The following is a 25,675-nucleotide window of genomic DNA, read 5'->3' as shown; positions in this document are numbered from 1 at the left end:
ATCCCGCGCATACTTTACTTTAAAATTAGCCTCTGCTGAGAAAAAGAATTTAATGTATTTGCTCAAACCATAAGATGATGAATTTTGCACTTAACGCTAGCCTACCGAGAAGCCTACTTAAAAATGGTTCACGCGTATCGCTTTATAACGATGAAAAGACTGTGCATTATTTAGATGTTTCGTCATTTTTATCATACCGTATCCTTGGATCAAAGAAATTTAATTAAGGTAAGTGCGGGTGTTGCTGCGGACGCCCCCAAATACTGCGGTATTTTATAAAAATAATAATGAATCTCATCATACAAGCAACACCAATCACAATTTTAATTCATTTATTGACTTTTGATATTCGGAAACTTATAAAAATGTTGAATCTTATGAAATGATCGCATTTGCGGCTGTGAACGCTGATTCGAAAGGCATTTATATTTTGGTAATTAATAATAAATTATTCATTTTAGCGTTATTTTTATATAAAGTAGTCATTACTTTGATAAAAAATCGACATACACTGACACTATATATCATCCATCCTCAAATATTATTTACTAACACAGTATTTAGGGTATAGCTTTTTTTTACTATTTGTGTACATTAGTGTGATGCTTTACTGAACTGCGTACCTTAACCTATACAGTGCAGTTCTCGATGAGCCGGTACGAACACGTTTGATCGTAGAGTACCTATACTCTCCTAGAGTACCTATACTATCCTAGGAATTTTGTAGCTGTATGTGTGCATTTAAAAGAAAATAGGTTATGTCAACCTTGACACGCAGTAATCGGAACATCCTTAGTATGTATTTGGCTTGCAGTAATAGATACATAACTGTTTACGTTTTTTAATGAAATTTGTGCTTTCAGACATCCAATACTTTGACAAAAGTAAATATTCAAGTTAAAGAATAATAGATACAACTGAATCTGTCAATTTATTTTCGTAAAAAGTCCTATTTTCTCTGTCAAAGTTCGTCTTCATTGAGAAACCGCAGTAATACCTACACTCACCCTATTTTCTACGAAAGAGTTTTTACAATTTCAACAACTTCGAAACGAGAAGAAATGTGAAATCGATTGTTATTCCAATCGACTCGATCGTCAGTCGAGCGTTTAGCGCGAAAGTGTCAAATCGGCGAGAACTAAGGGAGGATCTGTTGCGCGGACACGGGGGTTGAAGATCGTTCCGCTAAGTTCAGCGTTCTTGCCCCAAGTCTCGTTACAAGTAGCAGAACCGCGCGCGCGCGCGCCGTGAAAAATCCCGAATCCAGGATGGTGTCTAAAAGCACCGGACCCTGAGCGAGGCTCGTTACAGTAAATGTCACTGTCTCCGACTTTACGCGAGGCGAGGCGAAGCGAGACGAGGGATCGTTATCGAGGGCCAGAGAGACAGCTGACGGCGGTGTCGTGTCCCCTACCACCACGGGGGAACACTTATGGAAACCTGCGCGCACACGTAAGAAACCAGAGTCGCCAGCTTGTCTCGGCTGGATCAGAAGGCGGAGGAGGATAAGGAGGCGGAGGAGGATGCGTCACGCATCAACTTTGACGGAAGAAGAAGCTCGGGAAGAAAAGGAGAAGAGCGCGATGAAGAAGGGAAAGGTGGAGGACGAAGAAAAAGAGACGACCGCGAGATGAGGAGGACGAGCTGGAGGACGAGGCGGAGGAAGAGGGGGAGGAGCGGAGCTGCTGCGTGCATCTAACTGCGTAGGCACACCGAGTAACTCGTGCTCTTAACTCGGACCTCCGAGAGCCCGTCTCCATGGCTAATTTACCTCAATTTACGGAATAGCGTTTCCTGTCGGGGCCCGTATATCGGTCAGGTCGCGGTATCAAAGTCTTAGGAGGTAGTCGCAGACAGGGATGGCTCTAGACACGCTGTCGCCATCCGCCTTGGCTGGCCAGCCACGTGGACTCGAAACCGCCAGCCTCTCTGTCCGCTGCTCAAACCGTTCCACTCGTTTTCTCGTTCCTCCTCGACACGTTGGTTAGGCGAAGCGAAAACAGTGACCGAGCAATTGTTCTTTTTTTCAGGGATTCAATAGGGATTGTTAATCCTTTATGTACAGTCTGTAGGTGGTACGCGAGCGAGAGCTACATTGTTTAGCCACTTTATAAACTTTCAGGTCTACGCGTATCGGGTTTGTATAAACATTTTAATTACCACCTTGTCGGCTCTTGTATTTTTTATTTAACCCTCTATAGGCCCATGTAACTTTCAAGTCACAAGCTAATATATCCACATTTTACCAAATAGTTTTAGTTTTTTTCACAAGATGATGTATACGTCTTAATTATATAATGCCTCTGAAATAACCAATAACAATATTGATGACGGTTGGTAGCATCATCAACCTGAAATGTCAAAATAAATACCTTGCAAGTTGTCTGAAGATAGAAACCAAAGGGACCATCTTGTGCAATTGAGATTATTTGTGCTTTTATCGGTGTTTACTAAATTAAAAAAGCGTATATAATAGCTCTGGGTTCGTATATCAATAACAATTTATTTATTTGCATTTCAATAATCATTTTGTTACTATTTGTACATGATACAGTTTTGTAACTTTCAGGTTACATTGGGATATTGTAGTAGATTCGAGTGTATTTAGGATAATAGTTGTGCTTTCTTCTATTTTCAAATTTATATATCAAATACCCAAAATATGGATACAAAATCATATAAAAATAAAAGAGGAGTTAGAATTAGACGCATTAGCGGTAATAGATCCAAAGATTCTTTATTAAATTCTGAGTCCGATGTGAAGGTCATCCAGTAATATTTACCAGACGACGCATAGATATCATTGACAGTGACGATGAATTTAGTACCGAATTATCGTCAGATGAGGAAAATTCAGGACCACAAAAAACTATTCGGCAACCAATTCCAAATGCAACGTACATCAATGTTTAACGCCAAATTCAAACTGTTTTACGGAATTTCACGCTTAAGCATTTACGCACAGAAGTGGAAACATTGTAAGCCATTGTTACTTCAAAGTTACAAATTGAATCAATTATAATAAAGTTATTTAAACTGTTAAATATTTTTTTAACTAGCATGTACAGGTTTATAATAATAGATTTCCCGTTGCATAAATTTTGTTATATTTGAGAAAAAAATTCGGCCCATAGAGGGTTAAATTATGATGTCCTTTTGTAGGATAAGCTTGAAAACTATTTTGTTAATATGCAGATGGAATAGCGTTAGTCTTTTTTTTTTCTAACGCCGTAGGAGAATTAATTTGTGGCGCTCATGAAAAATTTGATCCTGCTCTTTGTATAACACATATCATTTATATACAATTTTGTATAACTTTGTAGAATTTATAACGCGAATAGGACGTAAGTACGAGTAATTGTATAAATATAATCGTACATGATTGTACAAGGTCGTAAAAGTAATGCGAAAAGTAGATATTTCTTCTAGTATACTTTTTATCAGCTTCACTTTCGGATTTTCACCAACGAAAAGCCCTAGACCAATTGAAACGACCGGTTTCTGATTTTTTTTTCTTTTATAGTTACCGATGTTGTAAAAATGTTTTTATCAGAAAGTTTCTGGTAAGTCTTTTTATTTAAGTATACATATATGTATAATCAGACTGCGGATTTTACGCATTCACGACGAAACTGAGTACATATATGAAATACTAAAACAGCGAGGACATCAGAAGAATTTAAGAATCTAGATACAGAGTAAATTCTCCCTAATTTTCTCCGTCAGCTTGTAAACAAAAATGGACGATTTGGGAAGAGGAGATACGATTATTCGAGTCTTGCGGCTCATTTTTATAGTTTCCGATTGTCAACAATTGAGCCGTTTATTTTGAAAGTGGCATAAGTCACTTTCCCGTAATGAAAAGTGGTGATTTTTTAATGTTTATACGAAATTATTTATACTGAGAAAAATATCAGTATCCTGAGATAACAAATACAAGTAAATCTTCTCGAAAGTTAGCATCCATATTTTTAAACGGTGTTAAAACGAAAACCCTTAAATATATCGACTTAAAAACAAAGTGACTTGTGCCACTTTCAAAATAAACGGCTCAATTATAAAAACGAAATGCAAGGCTCAAATATTCGTATCCCCTCTTCCCTCCTTCACCAGCTGAAGGAAAATTGGGAAGAATTTACTGTACACTGTTTTCAATTGAATTTACTGTTCACTGTTTTCAATTCCAATCGAAAGTATTGGAAGAAGAAATAGAATTTTTATTTAACTCTTGCGCTGCACAATCGATACAGACAATTTTTATTTTGTGTAAAAGTTCGTGATAGCGAATGTGCACGAAGTTTGAGTGAATTCAATCTTGTCTCGTTGTTACAAAACAATAACACTTTATCATCGGGTTAAAAATCAAATACTGTTTCAACAATGCTCTATTAACGACCATTGCCCGTTGTGGAGATTCGAGTACATTTTATTGTAATCATTATAATATCGATTTTTACGCAACGTTTTCACTGTCGTGAAAATTTTCTCTATGTGGTTAAGCAGTTTGTTTTTCTTCTTAATAAATTCAAATAATCTCGAAACAACGTGACCGTATATTTAACCCTTTGCACTCGAGTGGTGACTCTGAGGCACCACTGAAATTTGTTATATCACGTTCCAAGATAATTTTGACATTAACAATGTTTAAATTTAAGAGATCGTCGAGAGTACAACTGTTGTGCGAGTCCGATGAGTCAATTTCACGCGCATAAAATGCATTTTGTCATATAAAATAGAAATACTATAGGTTAGAAAAATAATTTTATATTTAGAGTTAAAATAGCTTCGAGTGCAAAGGGTTAAATGCTTCGCATATTTCGACTTTCTCGTGCTATTCATTCTTATTATAAACCCGTGAAATCCGAAATCTAATTGATGTTACTTTAATATGTGGATAATGTGGTTAGAGGTAATCATATTCTAACGATACGATCAAGTCTAAGTTTCCAGTAGCTGGCTCTTTATTGCGCCAAGCATATTAAACACACAGTGCTATCTCTTGCGAAATCGTCGTGCTTATTACTCGAAGGTAACTCCTTTTTCCATGAAACGAAAGATAAGCGAATGAGTTATAGCCAAAAGAAAATGATTCCAAAGTGGAGTTGTCTTTTATCCTGGCAAATCTTTTTGTTGACAGATAGAACATCGTTCGACAAATACTACACTATGATTATCGGGATAAAGTCTGGTCATCGATAATGGTTACTAATGATCGAAACAAATTCCGATCGATCAATCTGTTTACCGTAAGCAAATTAAATTTCTTTCGTTAATAACGGTCGATATAGCAAAGACAAATTTTAATCATTCGCAATGGTTATTCCTAACGAAAATCATCTAAATTAATGACATTAATTCTTATGCAGTAACTTTTGTAATACGAAGAAAATCGAACATATACGTTATAATTGATTCACAGTTTTGAAATGTTTTGTAAAGATGATAATATTCTTACATTAAGGAATTAAAAGGAGACCGTCTATTAACAGTGTTCAAAAATCCATTGTCTTTTTTCTGTTCAAACTGAAACAACCAATGAAGAAAAAAACGCGTTAAGAATCAGTAATTATAGCGAACTTTTCTGCGACTTAGTAATATTTCCTTTTTTAAAGGCTGAAGAAGAGAGAGAGAAAGAGAGAGAGAGAGAGAGAGAGAGAGAGAGAGAACTGCCGTCCGGCCCTTCGATTTCCACAAATATTTGTGCCCAAAGTCGAAGTTCACGCCGGCTTGGCTAGATACAAGGCTGCGATACAGACGGATCTGACTAATTCGTATCATATTAACGGGCCTCGATCCAAGATCGAATTCGATAGGAATATGGTGTAACCACGGTGTCGGCGTTTCTCGAAAAAGGATTCGGTCGTGTTCGTGGTAGTTCTGGGCACGTATACGAACGAGGGAGGCAGAATCGTGAAAAGAAACGGTGGGCCCCGGTCCTCCGAAGCTCTCACAGGTAGAACAAATACCTGGGATTTTTTCGGCGACTTAAGGACTGCCTAATTAGGGGCACGATGACGATGTCAAAAACCACGGACTCTGCCCGAAGGAACACCGAAATTGGTCTAGCCAGCCGGCTCATCGAAACTGGACAAAGATCAACCGGAGAGGGTACTGTTTCTCCCCACGATGCTCGAGAATTTCCAAGCGGTAGTTAAAGGTCACCCAGAAACTATCAACCACCCTCGCCGACCATCGTTCTGCAGCTCTGCAGGTAGAATTCCCGGTACCTGGGAGAGTTTCCCAAGTGGCACGGTCTAATCGCTGACACGACAATGACATTAACGGGGAGGAATCATCAATGCCCGGATGTGAAAATCTACAAAGGTAAGTGACCCCTTTGCTAAGTACACTCGACCCTCTTTTAACACGGCACTCCGAAAACACGGTGCAGAAATTGCTACTGTAACATCATTTCCGTGTAACGCTGCCCCGTGATTTATTTTACTCTGCTACGGTTGTCCGACTTTCTTTATCTTTAATCAGTTTCCGTTGCCAGGCCGCGGATCGCCGCGCAAAATAGAAATTGACGTAATTGTTTGTAACAGACATACAGTGACTCGTGTCAATATTCGGACAACTTTTAACCAGTTAGCTGTGTTTGACGAGCATACTCGTCGTGAAGAAGTGGCAGTATTTTTTGTCACGACGAGTATACTCGTCGCACGTAAAAACCGTTGACTATTTAAATTGTAATATTTTAGTGAAAACGAAAACATATTCTCAAATTTCGAGATGTTTAGAATATTTTGATGCCAATTTTACATGAAGGCGTTTACATTGTTATAAAAATAAGATTAGGAAAGAATGACGATTTGCTTTGGTGCTCGACAGCAGCAACTTAAATTTTTTAACTTTTATAAGTATCTGATTTTTCCTGCGTTTTTCGTTTATTATATATGTAGTATATGTTAATGTGAAGTGAACAAGTAAATATTAGTAATAAAATTGTTAATTTTATAAAATAAAAGGTGCCACAGCTAACTGGTTAAAAGAGAGTAACCTTTTTAAAAGCAGAATAAATTACTTGTATTTTTTTACTAGGCAATGTTTACAACAAAATTTTTGTTGACATTACAATTGGTTGGAACGACAAAAAGAATAAGAAACTCGCTTGTTTTAACTTTGTCATCTAAGCTTATAACGAAAATGTTAAAAATGAATTTTATATAGGTCTCTGTAACTTATATTCATACTGAACATGTTATCGAAATAAAATGTCAAAATTAGAAAATAATGAAGCTGAGAATTTGCATAAAGATCCGCAGCCTAATCATTGGTTACGTTTTGATTTTCTACGTTCATTTCACATGGATGCAACTTATTAACTCATCGGCTTCTCGAAGGTAAGCAGATTCGTACAATATATTTCTATAAAGAATATGAAGCAGTACAAATTTTTCTATCTTGTTTATGACTAGTAAATTTTTAGTTGGCGAAGGAAATTTGTCTTTAATTTTACTTTTACAAAAAAGATAGTTCTGTAAAGATGGCAATGTTTGACGAAATAAGTGACGGTGCTCAGTGTCAAAACGCAAACTGTTGCTCGTTTAAACGTGGTCGTTGCACGTAACTCGCCAGATTTTCGCTTTGTCTTCGTATTAGGATTACAGGATACAACGACGATTGCTTGTCGGATAATTCGTTGCCGTTCCGTCGATACGCGAGCGAGCAACTCGCGGCAAGAATCATTAGCAGGCTGATGTACGGATAGTCGGACAAGAAGGAACTGAACAGGTTCTAATTGCGCCGGCAGCAAGCGAATACTGTTTCAACACTCACCCGTCTTCGGTTCTCAGGACACGGTACGCCGTGATCATGTACGAGCCACGGTTTCTTCGATTCTTCACGTCCATGCTGCGATAGAGCCTGAGCTCTGCACCAATTATGTGTTCCCCAGGTGGTACCTCGGAGACGTCGAACCAGAGCCTTTTACCGCGCTCATGCCTCACTCCGGGAACATGATGATCTACGGATCGAGAAAAACCGTCTCATTAAAGCTCGGTGCAGCGCCGACTGAATGCGACGCGAGTGTCGAACAGCAATTAGCCTCCGCGCTCTGACAATGAGTAAATTGTGGCTGCTCGTTAGACGGGTCGCGATGACACTGTTAATCACAAAAATCAATGGAAACGCGGAGAAACATTTCTCCCGTGGGATAATCAATCCGCGTGGATTGACGATACGATACCCTCATTCTAATTTGGAGGAAGCTATTCGATCAAGGACACGGTGAGGTTATTTCTTTCATTAACCATTTTACTACGTTAACGACAATGTATCAATACTCTCAAATTGCTTCAATCTTTCTACTGTCTTAAATTGCAATCCTTTTAACCAGTTAGCTGTTTTGGACGAGTATACTCGTCGTAAGACAAAATGTTGCCATTTCTTCATGACGAGTATACTCGTCGTAAGACAAAATGTTGCTATTTCTGCATGACGAGTATACTCGTCGTAAGACAAAATGTTGCCATTTCTTCATGACGAGTATACTCGTCGTAAGACAAAATGTTGCCATTTCTTCATGACGAGTATACTCGTCGTAAGACAAAATGTTGCCATTTCTTCATGACGAGTATACTCGTCGTAAGACAAAATGTTGCTATTTCTGCATGACGAGTATACTCGTCGTAAGACAAAATGTTGCCATTTCTTCATGACGAGTATACTCGTCATAAGACAAAATGTTACAATTTCTTCTTGACGAGTAAACTCGGCATAAGGCAAGATGTTGCCATTTCTTCTTGACGAGTAAACTCGGCACAAGGCAAGATGTTGCCAGTTCTTCTTGACGAGTATACTCGTCATAAGACAAAACGTTGCAATTTCTTCTTGACGAGTATACTCATACTAGGACAAAATATTGCAAATTTCTTCTTGACGAGTATACTGGTCACAAGATAAAATGTTGCCATTATTTCATGACGAGTATACTCGTTCAAAACACTTACTGGTTACTGAGTACTGGTTAACAGTAACTTGCACACTTTTTAAAGAGATTGCAACAGTTAACTGATTAACACATGTTTCGAATCATTTATAATTTTACTTTTCAATTTTTCTCAACTCAATTTCTCAAATTCTTCTAGATATGTTAGTTTTTTTTTATAGACCTTCATGAAACATGAGAGAATTTAAAGTAATTGTTAGAAATTAGATAGTCGAATAAATATATTCTGGTAAAAAATATGTGGGGAGTTTATTCCTTCCATTTATTTATTTCTAATTTATTGAAAATAATATCTCAATGTTCTTAAATTCTTTTAATTTTTCCACTGTTTTAATTGTATCTCATTTAAACTACATCTTATTTTGACATAGATAGACTGCGGATTTTATGCATTTTTTACATAAATGGAAGAATTGAAAAACAAAACTGTGAAGAGGTTAAAAAATTTTGTACTATTGTAAAATTATTAAAAGAAATATATTTTCATATAATTTCATTTTGAAAGATTCCTATTTTGCATAAAGATCCGTAGTCAGAGTTGGGCAAAAAATAATATGATTAATAGACCACGAATTTTTATGCAAAATAAAAATCGTCTGCATAAATTACTGGAAATAGAAATCAAATAACTACTTTATTTTTATAAATAAAAAATAAAAAGTAATAATAAAAATAATTATTATTATAAAAAAATTTTATAATAAAAAAATAATTATTTTTTAAAATGCTTTCTATTTTTACAGTATTTTAAAAAATCCGCAATCTAATGATTAATGATTAACGACTATAACTCGTTAGTTATTATAAGTAATTTATAATAATTTATGTAACCAATTTATAATAATTTATGCAACTAATTTACAATAATTTATATAACTAATTTATAATAATATATAATAACTAACGAATTGTAATCGTTAATTATTAATCAGATTATTTTTTGCCCAACTTAGTCTGCAGGCTAAAATGCACCTAAGATCCACAATAGTTTCCTAAAAGTCACTAATGAATCCATTACACCTTCAATCGAGGATGCAAAGAACGACCGCATAGTATTAAAATACTTTCCCTAGTACATTACCATAAAGTACTACGGTTACCATTATCGCAGGGCTTCAACTAGAATCTCTCAGAGAAGAAATTAGTGTACATTTTCGGGTTTTAAAGGGAAAAAGACTCTTTCTTATCGTGTCCGAAGCTTTCACGCGATAGAGGACTGTAAAACACGGGTTAATGGAACCGTAAGTATTGCGCCAGTAGGAAATAAGTGGGGTATTTGTGCAGGGCCATTGCCGCCTAAAAGCTTCGGATTTTTTTCGGCTATTTCTACCCAAACTTTCACTGTAAGCGACGATTACTGAATTTCTTAGATTGAAGCTCTGTTCTTACTACTACACAGTCGCCTGCAATTCGCTCAATTTATTTAACCTCTTGCATTACGTTTTCTTTCACAGCCACGTTGATTAGCACTTCTTTGTCATTAATGAATTCCTACACAATAGAGAAAATTTACACTTTCCTCGATTTAAATTTATTATATTAAAATTTATTACATTTAAATCTGTTATACTTAAATTTATACTGAGAATTTTTAATTAAGAAAACATTGAATTTAATTTCAATTTAAAAGAAGCGAATGATATCCATATTTAATATAATAGATTATGTTCGAACTCTTCGTAACCAGTCTAACACAATGTTACAACGTAAAGAGTTCACACATATTTTACTGTAGAATTGATATTATTATTTGAATGATGATTTTAGATTCCCAACGATATTTTTTTTAGGTGAAGTGATTACACCTGTTTACAAGATCTATCAAAAATTAATCTATCGATGATAATTAAATTTCGGATCTGTAATCACAACTAGACTGCGGATATTTATGCAAAATAAAAATTGTCTGCATCAATTGCAAGACGTAAGAAATAAGTTGCAATTTTGTTTTCACTTAAATAATTTTAACAGGTTGGACCACACAACATCATCTAACAAATTAATTAATTAATCATTTTACAAATGTTATTTTGTCGAACTTCATCGATATGATTAAATTGATCGTACTTCAATATTTATTATATTATATTTATTATTATATTTAATATTTATTCATTCCTAACTTCTGATTACAGTAGAATCAAACTTTGCTTCAATTTAGGATAAATGAATAACGTGCATATTTAGCAGATTATGTACAAAATCTTTATCGCGAATCTAACTCGTTATAGTGCACAGGGTTAATCTGTACCGTGGAATTAACTTCAATGCAACTTCATCCACAATGGATCCTTTTTCCTTTGCAGTGAGAAATTATATTATCGCGTTTAAAGTAACACGAAACGATCACTTTTTACCTGTCGATTATTTTGTCAAAACATTTTGCAAAACACCTCCCCGATATATGACGGAATACATAGTATCCTGTCAATCTACTGATCAACTGACATACTTTCCACTAAATCAAACATCGCACTTTAAAAAAGTAGCTATAGCTATAAAAAAAAATGCTATGACAATATCATTACAACGATTTTAATAATATATTAAAATATATATATATATATTATATTATATTATATATATTATTATATTTTAATATAATAATATAATATTAATATATTATTATAATAATATTATTATTATATAATTAATTATAATATTAATGTATTATATAAATATATTAATAAATATATTATTATATATAAAACATAATATTATATTAAAATAAATCACGATCACTTTAACAAACATGCAGCTTAACTGCTCGTTCGTCGAACAGGCCACCCTAAAGATCCGCATCACTCGCGAGCTTATGACAAAAATGAATCAGTGAAAGACATTAGAGGAGCGTAAGAATCTTATCCCACTGTTCTTAATGTATCAAAAATATTAAAAATAGAAATACATCTTTGTTTAACTTTTGTTTGTGCGATTCTGATGTGGGCAATTTTTATTTTTCTATAAAGATCCGTAGTCTACTCGTGAGTTACCTCGGCCGCCCAGTTGAACCCGCTAACTGCACACTGCGAGCCAGTCCAAAGACCACATTCGGCCAGCGAGCATCCCCAATCCCGGCGGGCACTGCTCGGTCTTAGCAAAGCGCGGTTAATTTCATCGTCCACGGCAACGGACCGGTAAATCAATTTTCTGCTGTCCCGAAACAATGCTGCTCGTTCCGTTCGTATCTTAATCCTCGGGAGCATCCACCGTTAGGGTGCATCGTTGTTGGGGTAAGAGCGTGGCCAAGGAAAGATCCAATAAGAAAGAGAAAGAGCGAGAGCGCGCGCAAGAGAGAGAGAGAAAATGAGTTGGAGAGACCGAGAAAAAGAGAAACAGTGAGAGAGAGAGAGAGAGAGAGAATGAGTTAGATAGGCCGAGAAAAAGAGAAACAGAGAGAGAGAGGGAGAATGAGTTAGATAGACCGAGAAAAAGAGAAACAGAAAGAGAGAGAGAGAGAGAGAGAGAATGAGTTAGATAGACCGAGAAACACAGAGAGAGAGAGAGAGAGAGAGAATAAGTTAGATAGACCGAGAAAAAGAGAAACAGAGAGAGAGAGAGAGAGAGAGAGAGAGAGAATGAGTTAGATAGACCGAGAAAAAGAGAAACAGAGAGAGAGAGAGAGAGAGAATGAGTTAGATAGACCGAGAAAAAGAGAAACAGAAAGATAGAGAGAGAGAGAGAGAATGAGTTAGATAGACCGAGAAAAAAGAGAGACAGAGAAAGAAAGGAAGGGAGAGAGAGCGATGATCAGCAACCCACGACACCAACACCGATAACCAGCTCTCCTCCCGTTCCGGCACGAGAGATCGATAAGAGAATTGTTACCCTCGTAAATGAGAGGGGCCCCGGCGAACGAGTCGTGGACAATTCGCAGCGTGAAATCGTCCTTTTTTCTGCCGCCAAAGCGAGCGCCTCTCCGCGAGCGAAAGGGAAGCAACGAGATCGAGGAACAGAGAGAGAGAAAGAGAGAGAGAGAGAAAGGGACAGCGGGATAGAGTCAGTGGGGTTCCCTTCCTCCAACGGTGGACCCGTGGGCCCTTAAGTAATGCCTAATGCCTCTCTCGAGGAGCGGTCCGACCGAGTCCGAGCGGGGAGGGGAGGACTAGAATGAGGAGTAAAGCGAACGAGAGCCGAAAGGAGAGTCGCGGGAGGGGGCGAGGGCATAAAAATTTGTTTTGTTTTTCTGTGGAACGGTCGCATTCCAACGGCACCTGATTGCCGCGAGCCGAGCTGGACCCCTCGGCTCTCGGGGTGGTCCCGAATAGCTTGGGACCATCCTGGACCGCTCCACGACCGACTGGACTTTTGTTTTTTACCCCACCAGGCCTTCTACTTCTCTACGTCCTCGATCCCCGTTCCGACGGTCCTTTCTCTCTCCCTCTCTATCCTTCACCCGGCCAGCGTCCTCTTTCATCCCGTGGCCAGGTCTCTCCCGGTACATCTACAAACCGTCCGAGCTTCCTCTCTGCTCCTCTCGCGTAACAGCACGCGAGAAACGCAGAAACAGAGAGAGAGAGAGAGAGAGAAAGAGAGAGAGAGAGAGGCAGAAAGAGAAAGAGAGAAAAAGAGAGAGAGAGAGAGCGCCAAGAGCCTCCTCTTTTCTCGTAGAACGGGGAGCGGAGCGTTCTTGCGATATTTTCCTGGAAATATCCGTGAGCTGTTCCTCTCCTCGGTCTCGAGAGACGAGGATCCGCGCCGCGCCGCCGTTTCAACGGACCCGATCGACGAATCAGCCGATACCCGACGTCCTGCCTCGACGACCAACACCGCTACCCATCGTGACTCTCGCTGGATAGATTATTGGTTCGAAGTAAAACACCGGCTAGACGACTCTTTCCAATGATTGGAGCAGAGACCGTGGGAAAATTGCTGCGCCAACGACCATCAATGGGTGCCCGTTTTCCGGTCCCGCGCAACCCGCAACGCCGCACCGGTCGGTCGGCCTATTTGCGCCTCGACTACTTGCACGATCTCCGACCGCTTCCTTCGCTTTGCCAGAGCTTTCGCTCCGCTTTACGACCGTTTTCGACCGCCTCGATCGGTTCGGGACCATCGAATTTGATCGATCGTTCGTTGGTCTTTATCCCTCGCGAAAATTCGTTCGCTCGGATAACAGCATTGTGACTACATATTCATTCGTATATGTCGGTAGGGCGTTATCGTTTAACGTCGATTTTACAAAATTGTCGCAGGAAATTTATATTCGGCGTGTGAGAACGATTTTTTCTTTCGTTCGACGGTGTGTTAACATTAGATCGAAATGCGTAAGTGAAGCACAGAGCGGCGATGACATCGGAAGAATTCAAGAACACAGTGGGGTGTCCTACGTCGAACGAATGCTATAGCGAACAGTTTTTCTCGCTAAATCGAAGTGCTGCAACGAACGCGAGGAAATGCGAGAAAAATAGAATTGATGACTCCACTCATTCCTCCTCGTTGTAATTTTATGTAAATCTACACATGTGTCCATTGTATATAAAATTTAAATATAATGAGTTAAATTTATGGTGTGTATGTGTTTGCATGTTCTTATATATTTTCGTTTCATATTAAATTTATCTTATCTTGTGTAAAATTATTGTATTAATAACTAGAGCGTGGATTTTATGCATTTCTGATAGAAATGATTAGAAAAACTAGCGAGATGTAAACACATTGGAAAGTTTTAATAACATTGCTATTTTCTCTTCAGTTTATTAAAATGATTGAAAGAGGAAATACATTTTCTCTCTCTCTCTCTCTCTCTCTCTCTCTCATTTCATTTTCGCTTACAATCGAGTTAAAAAGTTTTTATCTCGCGTAAAGATCCGCGATTTAACGATCACTGTGCTGTATATATGATAATATTCCATAATATATTATATTATATATAATAATATAATAATATATAATATTATATATATAGAGTAATTCATTTGATTTGCACACCCGAAATAACTTTTAAATTTTCCATCTGATTCAAAATTATTGAATACAGCAATTGTGTAGGGTTTTACGGGGAGGGGATGACGTCGTGTTCACATTTTTTTTATACATAATCCAATTTTCGAAATCTCAAGGACAACGTCCTTTTTAAAATGAAAAGATCCCAGATCGAAAGAATGTTAAATTCTAAATGAAAGAGTACAAGCCTGTGTTGATTCTAAACACAATGGTCAACGAGATTTTAGCCAGCGAGCAATTTGCGAGCGACGATGCTACGCGGCTTACATCCTTCGACCGACTTATCTTAAAATCTCGTTAACCATTGGCTTCAGTGCCAACGTAGACTCATGTTTTTCAACTTAAAATTTAATATCCTTTCGATCTTGAATGAGAAAAATATACGTTCCCAATTAAAGAAAAGGAAGTAGACCGTAAAATTTCGAAAACTAAAGTAAAACAATATGTTCTTAAGTGATATTTGAAATAACGTCGTTTCAAATGTGTTCAGGTATGTCCCCGTAGCGTTCGTATTGTCAAAAATTCTATCCCCGTCGATCGCGACAAAACTACCGCATCGATGTCACTATACTGGTTCTACGTCTTCCAAAATATTCAAAATTGCGGCGTCTAGTCATAAACAAAGAACTAGAAAATATTCCGAAGTGACTGAAAATCCCAAAGCGAAAAAATTCGCAAAACGATTCTTCGCGATCGCAACAATGATTCGAAAGCAGTGCGCATCAGGAGTTAATAAAGACCGACACGCAAGGCGGTCGGGATGACCGGGAAGAAAGCGAGAGGGGAAAAGAGAGAGAGAGAGAGAGAGAGAGAGAGAGAGAGAGCCTAAAGTGAACAGCCGTCACAGAGACCGGGCCTAATCATTAGTCTAACTACGAGAGGATAGAAGAGCCGGGCTCTCGGCGCATTCGCCACTTTTATTCAGCGCAGAAAGGCCGAACGGTCCATCCATCTCTCGTGTTTCCTCTGGTTCTCGTCCTCCCTTCCCGTGGGCCCGTGGGCCCGTGGGCTCGGTCCTGGAAGGAGTCGCCCTCGGCGCTCGAAGATAGATAGATAAGGAGGGAAGGAGGTCCTGGGAATAAAGGAGCAAAAGGAGCAGCCAGGACGAGCCGGGGCACCCAAGTTGAGACATTTTTACCTGCCCGCGGCTTCATGTGGGGAGAGATATTGACTCGTCTTCCCTGTTCGGGTATCCGCGCGATTTGGCGGAACGGAGAGGGCGCACGGGGAAACTTTGTATAATATATAGGCCGCGCCGCGAGACCCACACGTACACGCGTCCGGCCACACGCACGCGAAATCCGTCCAGATGCGCGTACAACCGAGGATCGGGCCCACGCCGTGCCGGGCCCATAAATCGGACGATGCTTTTTAGGGGATTACAAGAACCCTCTGACAAATCGAAAGATCATCCTCGACTAATTACAAGGTCAATTAATAGGCATCTCCGCCGGACGCAGCCCAGCGCCGTTCGCTTCGAGCATTTTCGTTAACGCCAACGGACTCGCGTACGTTTCCGACGATCTCGATCTCTCCGAAGAAATTTCAATGTAATCCGTCGAGAAATGTCGAGCAAGGATATCTTGTTGTCGACTATGCGTTTGAGAAAGTACGAAAGTACAGTAAATTCTATCTAATTCACGCTCGGATTGTACACAAAATTAAACAGTGTGAGAAGAGGAGATTTCAATATGATTTCAATATGTGAAAAGGGTACGAAATTCACATTGGAATCAGAGTTCTGTAGAATTACAATTGAATTACTCGAGGAATTGTAATTACAAAGTAATTAAATTACGTTATAACTCCATCGCATTATAATTTTAATTTTTAATAATATCGTAACTATTGTAACATATATGACACAAATTATGCTAGATAATTTAATACCGAATATTTCGTGTTTTTACGTTTTTGTTACAAGATTATTTACCTATAACTGATCACAGTAATTGTAGCGCAATAATTACATCAGTGTATAAAGTAATAGCGTGTAATATAAATGTTTTAAGAAGTGCGATATAGTTAAAAAAAAGTATTGAGAATTTGTTCTACATCTATTCGTGTTAAAAATCGCCGGCAGTCGGGATTTTCAATTCGACGTACATCGTTAACGCGAGAGCGAGCGATTTGCATAGCATTTTAATACGTTTGCGCGCCAAATAACAACAAATTGAATAACGAACAAGGTGTTGATATCGATCGCCGGTAGAGGAGGCATTGAAAACGAAATAATTGTCGATAAATTGTCGCCTGGTTGTCCTCTGGCAGGGAATTAGCATGAAAAATACGCATGATACGCGGCGATGTCCCATAGAGTCAGTCAGGTGCGAAAAGGTCAAGAGCAAACAGCCTCTAAAAATGATAAGCAAAACATCCTTCCCTGAATATCGATGACTTTGTCACCTGGCAGATCGCAGATTTATTCGGTATTATCGACGGACACGGATTCCGAGATTCTAATTAGTATACAATTTGAATACATGATATCCGCGATCAATAACGTTGAGAAAACCGAGCGAACATAATGAATGATTTTTCTTATTGCCTCGCGCAAGCCACCTGGCGCGTTTACGTAACACATAATGATATTCCAACTATAGACCATTCACGCTCAAAGTGGCCGATTGATTTCAAAATTTTCATTAAGCGCGCCAATAAAGAATAAACCGTCACCGTCGTTAGACACAGTGTGGCGTAAATTGAACTTGTCACTCTCACCGATACAAATAGCCGTTCGGCACCCGTGCGAATCTTTGTAACAAAAACAATAACAAACATGATCAAAATAATTATTAACTCTGTAGAACATTATTATGCATCTGTATTTGTTATAATATTACTTGTATAGTATTTGTACAAACGATATAAAAGATTATTAATTATAATATAATATAATATAACAAAATATAAATACAATATAAATATAATATAAGTATAATATAAGTATAATATAAGTAAAATATAGATATAATATAGATGTAATATAGATATAATATAAATATAATATAAATATAATATAAATATAATATAAATATAATATAAATATAATATAAATATAATATAAGTATAATATAAATATAATATAAATATAATATAAATATAATATAAATATAATATAAATATAATATAAATATAATATAAATATAATATAAATGTAATATAAATATAATATAAATATAATTGTTTATAACAATTTTATACAAAATAACTTATTAATTAACTCGTATATTTATGAAGCGCTTGCAAATCTGGGCAATTTTACTCAAAACATTTATCGAAATTTCAGAATCAGCAGTTTTCAGGTTTCAATTTAATTAAAAACTTTTAAATTCTCGCATGGAAGATTGTAATTAAATCGTACGTCACTGCTACACCGTTGTTCGAATCGTAGCAACTTCCTGCAGATTTCAAATTTTGCAACATTTTTCAATCGAAAATTGCTGAATTTGTTCAAGAACTATTCGAATGTGCGCATTTCATACGAAAGCTTGAAAGCACCCGGCGTTCATCGCGCTTAGAACGGAGCTAGATGTTCACCGCGATCACGCTGGAAAAGGCGTGTTTGTGCAACGAAATCGAAACGAAAACTATCTCTCGATGACTTCAACGGGTTCGTAGAGAGCGGGTTGCAGTCTATTTAGCTCTTGTCGTCCTTGTAGCTGTAGCAAAGGCTCCGATGGTCGCCGCGAGCGGCTACAGTAGCGGATCACATTCAAATCAATTTTTTCCCGTTCGATCGACACAATTATTTGCAGATCCCGGCTCGGCTCGGGTTCGCAAACAATACGCGAACGACGGTGAAAGAAGGACGACGGATCGAAGGGGATGCGGAGGGGGCGAGCGACGGCAATCAATTAAGACCCGCCCCGGGCGTCGTATAACGTAATAACGCAATTTAATTTATGCCGGCTTTTTATCGGACGCCCGGAGTTCCCAGTACTGGGTTGGGTACATATGTCGAATAAGTTATGGTTATGGGTATCAATTTATATGCATGCCGCATATCGCGTCGAAGAGCCTAGAACGTTTCTCACCGCGAGCCACGGCATCAGGCCTCTCGGAGATAAAGCAGGAGGGACAGATAAGCGCGAACGAGGAAAAGGGACCAACGACTTTCCGAGAACTGTTCGACTGCGGTTCTTCTGCCACCCTCGCGAGCGGACGCGAGTGCCCCTCTGATCTCCTCTCAAGAACCGATCTTTCCTCGTGCGAACGAATTTCCTGCATAGCGAAAATGTGCGAGACATGTTCGAGTACGCGAATTTCGGGTTGAGCAACGATCGATCCTTTAAATCCAGACGAGCGATCGAGATTTTCGAGTGATTAGAAATCGGCGAACGGTCGTAAAAAAACGATGAATTTTAATTTCAGTTGTACGCGTATTGTGCTATTGTTACTTGCTTATTTACTTTGTTTCGTTTTGAAATATACAGATATGTGTTTCGCTTTCTTAACCCTTTGCATTCTAACCGACGAGTCAAACTCCTGATGAAACTAAACTCTACGAAACATAAGGTAGCGGAGCCGGTTACTGTGGGGTGATCAATTGCTGTGCTTTTGGTTCGTTTTCGGGCCTAACAAATTTTATATTTTTCGAATAAGACGTATATTTCATTTAAAAATAAACAAAACAAAAGAATAAAGGCACAGCGATTGGTCACTCCACAGTAATCGGCTCCATTACCTTATGACTTTCGTGTTAAACGCTGCCATCCATCTACGTTTAAATTCCGATTTTACGCACGAAAAGCGTTTGAAGTTCTTCATATCATCGATTGTATATTCATTACATATAAATAGATAATTTTCGATTAATTCCAATGTTGCATCGAAATTATAATTATTCTTCTCTTTGTTCCATAATCTTGGATATCTCTTTGCGAGTCATTATCTTATCCCCTGATGGTGCCATAAATCAAATTAAAGCCTCTGAATAGAGCACGACTCGTACTAAGGAGATGTAATTATATAACACTTAAAAATTTTATTTCATCTGCAAAATTCGCGAGATTCCGTAAGTAATTTATTGCGCTATTATAAAGTAAAATCTCTCCTTCCCCTTTACAATAAACGAAAGTATAACGAATTCCTTCCAACAACAAGAACACCGAATTTAATACGAATGAAAAATTTACATTCTTTAAATCACTTTTACCACATTGAAATGAATGCAAATTTGATTAAATCATTTACAAATACACGCAATTATCTATTCCCAAACTATTCAGAATTGATATTTTTTCCAATATTCACTGTGCAAGAAAGTTATCGCAATCCGAACTCTGCTAACACGGAAGACACCGAAAAACGCATAAATATAGTAAATTCCCCCTAATTGAGACGCTCATATTGTACACAAAAATGGACAATTTTGGAAAAAGAGAGTTATTTATTACCGAATTATTCGACTTTTTTTATAGTTACCGATTATCAACAACTATAAAAACGGGCCGCAAGGCTCGAATAATCGTATCTCCTCTTCCCAAATTGTCCATTTTTGTGCGTCAATCTGAGCGTCAATTAGGGAGAAGTTAGCCAGATGTCTCCTTGGAAAGGGAAAACGAAAAGAAAATGTGCAGCTTATGGTCACCGACAGATTGACTTTTGGCCAGCGAAATCGGCCAAATGTCTCATCGCGCGTCGCGAGAGAAAATCGCGAAAACCGCCAGGAAAGTGTCGAAATTACAGCAAACGGAGGAACGGTGATCGGAGCCGCGGATCTGCGTTACACGACCTTCCCCCTGCATTCGGTGCACATCAAGATGCAAATGTGGACGAGTTTACATGCGAGCGTTCGCTCGAGTTCGAGGCCGTATGAATAAAGCGACGCGAGGCGAACGCGGAAGGCTGCGAAATTAATAGATTACGTTCGCCATCCGAACGAAAACTTTTCTTTAGCTCTATTCTTTGTGGAATCACCGATTTATCTCATATTTTCGAACAGCTCCTTCAGAATCGGACGGAATTGCTTCGAACTCTCTTACTCATTAAGCTCTATCATTCTATTTCTTCGCTAGCCTCTATCAAATTATTCGAAGAATCAATCTCGGCGAATTACTCATTAATATTTCAAGCTGTTTTCCTAAAATCGGCAAGTTGTTTATTATCAGCTGTATTAAACCGTGGTTATTTTGTTATACAGTTATTATGAAGTTTGTGCACAAAATCGAAACGAAGAGTTAACAAACGAAACATTAACTGTTTTATCGAAATTATTATTACTTGACATCAGGAAAACTCGAATTAACACCAACCTATCGTTGTCTGTCAAATAAATGATTTAATCAAATTGTTGAAATCGTGAACATATTTTCGTATGAAATGATTTTATCAACACACATGTTACAGTGGTACCACGATCATCTGGACTAACAATAGCCAGAGTGACATTTGTACAGCAAATGGTTTTGCACGCGTGCTCTTTAATATTGAGATAATTACATACGAAACGTATTTGGACAACAGAGAATTCTGATATAGAAAGTTCAGATAGTCGAAATTCTGACGTAAATTAAAAATCGTGAAAAATTGAAATAAGTTCGATCTTGTTGTATTTACGAGGCAATTTGTTATAAAGTGTATCAACCATGTTCTATGCTCGATAACTTTAGTGCTAAGAACTTGAATGCTTACACGTCAAACGTGCTTGAACAATATATAAAGAATAATAAGAATAATACATGTATAATAATATATATAATATGAATAATAATAAAGAATAATTATGTTAACACCCGTGAAGGGGTGATTCTTGAGGTCGTTTGAAATAACTTTTTCCTTAGCGAAAATGCAATCCGAGGTTTTGTTTACGAATAATTAACGAAAAACACTAACCAATCAGAAGGCAAGCTCGCCTAGCGCTAGGCGGCCGAGCCAATCAGCGGAACTGGGCTGTGTCCGCTCGTTGGCTCGGCTGCCTTGTGCCAGCTGAGCTCGCCTCTTATTGGTCACTGTTTTTCGTCAATAACTCGTTAACAAAGCCGCGGATTGCATTTTCGCTAAGGAAAAAGTTGCTTCGAATGAATTGCGAGACATTTTTGGGACACTCTATATAATAAAAATCGCAAAGAATTCAAACAAACTCAATCTTGTCAAATATCAAATTCAATCGACGGTAACTGACTACAGTAAATTCTCTCCAATTGTTCCTCAGTTTGTCAACAAAAATGGACAATTTCAGAAGAGAAGATACGATTATTCGAGCCTCGTGGCTCATTTTTATAGTTGTTAACAAATCGGCGACTACATAAACGAGTCACGAGACTTGAATAATCGTATTTCCTCTTCCCAAATTGTCCATTTTTGTTTACAAGCCAAAGGACAATTGGAAAGAATTTAATTCTGTACTTCTATCTAAAAAAAAAAATAAACTAATTATGATTGCTATAAATTAACTAGTACACTTAATACATCAGCTACATGTGCAGCACGTAGTCGTTAGTTTAAATCAGAGGTGAAATTAAAAATAGCATCGTCCGCGTCATTTAAAGATGAGCACAGCGTTCCATAATTACGTGGTCACTAGATCGCGGGACTTAATGCGAAATGAAATGTTTCTGTGTCAACTGTAAGAAACAAAGGTTAGACGAAAATGTAATTTTTCGTTTATTAACACTATGCCGTCCGGTGGCACCACACTTTGGTGGCATTTTAAAAAACTGAAATAACATTTGAACTATATTTCTTGGGTGTTAGAAGGCAGCAAACTAACTATAGCATTGTGCTTATTTAACTAAGAATTAAGTACGAAAATTCTTGGACGACATATCTTAATTTTAGGAATTTATATTACCGCCATCTTCGACATTTTTTTTTAAATCTAAGATTTCCAAGCTATTGTGCCGGCGTCAAACAAAAGAATCATATCTAAGATCAGCGGGGCGGCATAGTGTTAACGTCGAAACGTGAAGCATGGCTTGACAGCTTTCACCGGTTTGTATTTTACCTACTCGTTTAGTATTAATATTAATACTAATATATATTAAGTAATAATAATAATATAGTTATAAGTAGTAATAATAATATAATTAATATTAGGTCTACCGGAAAGTTCTGTCTGATAATGTCGTTGCAAATTTCAATAGATATGCACATATTCATTTGAGACATATATTTTTGAAAAATGTTGCTCACAAATTGCCGTCACGCAATTATATTGTACAATAAATATTACTAAATTCATGAAAAATCTATTATTTCCTTTCATTTCTCAAACGGACAGAACTTTCCGGTAGACCTAATACATCAAAATCCGCGGTCCAGTGATCATTCGGTAATTTTGCGAATGAAAAATCCTTGAAGAAGACGATACGCGCTTCACAGTATGGTTTCCGTTTCGGTCTTCACGGTTGAATGGTATTTTAGGCGAAGCTTTTCCGACACCGATAGCTTTTACAGTAAATTCTTAGCGGGACGGGAGGCAGGAAACGTACGGTCTCGAAAAGGTAATGTTTCATCGCCTGTCGCAGAGGAGATCGTCGTGGAAGATAAGATTTTACCTGGAGTATATATCCAACGAAACTGTTAACCGTACTCCCGTAACTGAAACATCAATGGCGGAGCCGCTATTCTTGATAATGAAAAAATATGGAGATTATCTCGCGCGGCCTATCGCAATTAGTTTCGTTATTTATTCAAATTTGTAATTGCGCCAGGACGTCCACAAGGCTCGGCCGATCTATCTCTGTCACGGATCTCAGCGTGATCAACGATTTACAAATTTCAACAGCGTCCGAGTGCCCGGTTGCACATGACTCTTCGAAAATCTCGTGAACGCGCAGTCGTCATCGGCTGTGCAGTCGTCGAAGACGCCCGTTTCGAAGACAAAGCTGTCTTCAACTTGCAGCAATTTTTAAAGTTACGAATAGATCTTTCTGCGGATCATGTAATCTAGATTTTTATGAAAAATCTATTACAATTTATATTATTCGCAGCGTGTGCAGCAAAATTCGCACGAAGATTTTACTTATCATCAGCCTGCGGATCTTTATGCATACTTATGGCATACGCGAATTTGCAAAATTCAAGGAAACATATTAACATGTCGAGTGCCACACGGGTCACATACGGACGACACTATTTTTCGTGCTCGTTCTCAAAATTCATTTTTATTGTAATATATTCGACTGAATAGTGAATTTTCCAAGGACGTTTAGAATGCAAAAGAGATAAAACATCATGCGCCGCGATCAATTTTAACTTTCTAGTTTCAGTTTCGTTAAATGGATTGACCTTGATTTGCTTGGAACTTTTTACTGCAAATTGCATGCATTTGCGACAGAAACGAGTGTCTCGAATCTGATACTGCAGAAAAATTTACATGTCGCATGGATAATGTCGCGACCTATTAAAATTGTTTTAGAAGAAATGCACATTTTGTGTAGATGCTAAATCCATTTATTTTGCATAACGATCGACAATCTATTGGGTTGGCAACTAAGTAATTGCCGATTTGTTCAATGAAATAAAAAATTTTTTTTACTTGGAATGAAGTTTAATCTGTAATGTATTTTCCATTTTGTTCGCGATGACCTTTTGCCATCTCTCTGGCAACTTGAAAATTCCACGCTCGTAGAAAGTCTGCTCCTTTTCGGCCAAAAACTGAGTTAAGTGAGATTTTACAGTGTCGTCATCATTAAAAGTTTTACCACGAAGGGAGTTGTCCAGGGATCGAAATAAGTGGTAATCCGATGGCGCGAGATCAGGGCTATATGGTGGGTGTAACATCAATTCCCAACCAATATCCATCAATTTTTACCGAGTGGACAAAGACGTGTGCGACCTAGCATTGTCCTGGTGGAAAATGACACCTTTACGATTTACCAATTCTGGTCGCTTTTCCTTGACCGCTGCATTCAATTTGTCCAGTTGCTAACATTCACGGACAATAAAAAATAACATAATAATAATAATAATAATTTTATAATATAACATTTGCGGATATCATAAAAATGGGATTGAGGGACATCTATAACTGAAATCGGCAATTACTTAGTTGCCAACCCAATATTTATCACGCAAGGAACAGCAAATTCATTTGTTCCATACCCTCAGCACTGCGATTATAATGCATTTATAAGAAATTCGGAACTCTAGTTTCCGAAGATTAATTCTAATTAGCAACAATAGCCCATCTAAGGCAACCAGAATACGTCCTTGATAATCATAGGCATCCTAACGCTGTGCAATTATGAAACAGATTCTCTGCACGATATTTCAACATATTCTTAACTATTCCACACACTATTCTATATTTCTACACAAATCAACGATAAAAATACGAGAAAATAGCCGAATATTTCGATGGAAAAATTTCTTATTTCTTATTATTATTATATTCTATCTACAATTAACTCCACAGAGCTTTACTGTACAGTAAATTCTCCCTAATTGACGCTTAGCTTGGAAACAAAAATGGACAACTTGAGAAGAGGAGATACGATTATTCGGTCCTCGCGATTCATTTTTATAATTACGGATTGTCAACAACTATAACAACGAGACGCAAAGCTCGATTAATTCGAGGTGAACGCTGGTCAAGGTGAACGCTGGTCCGTCGTCTTTAATGTTTCATTGTTTCGTCATTAAACATTTCCGATAATATTCCAGTGTTCCTAATGACGGGAAAATGAAAAATAATATCGGCGTTAACGATAAGAACGACGACTCCGTGATCAGGTTAAACAGCACCGGAAGCTTCCGTTCCGTTTGAACGACAGTCGGTCTCGACGCGGTACGTCAGCGTCCGCGGCAAATTATTCATACGGGATAAATCTC

At 37.8% G+C, this 25,675-nt stretch overlaps 1 protein-coding gene across 1 annotated transcript in view; it reads right to left on the bottom strand.

Moving 5' to 3' along the window:
* The window catches only part of gbb (glass bottom boat), a 77,627-nt gene that overhangs the window by 35,745 nt on the left and 16,207 nt on the right, over positions 1-25,675 (bottom strand). Inside the window, exon 2 of the mRNA XM_076527366.1 lies at positions 7,780-7,966. Coding sequence (XP_076383481.1) covers positions 7,780-7,966 — 187 coding nt within the window. The remainder of the gene's footprint in view (positions 1-7,779; positions 7,967-25,675) is intronic.

Source organism: Megalopta genalis, chromosome 19, assembly GCF_051020955.1.
Source record: "Megalopta genalis isolate 19385.01 chromosome 19, iyMegGena1_principal, whole genome shotgun sequence".
NCBI lineage: Eukaryota > Metazoa > Arthropoda > Insecta > Hymenoptera > Halictidae > Megalopta > Megalopta genalis.
The sequence above is the reverse complement of the archived record's forward strand: the minus strand, read 5'-3'. Positions and strand labels throughout refer to the sequence as shown.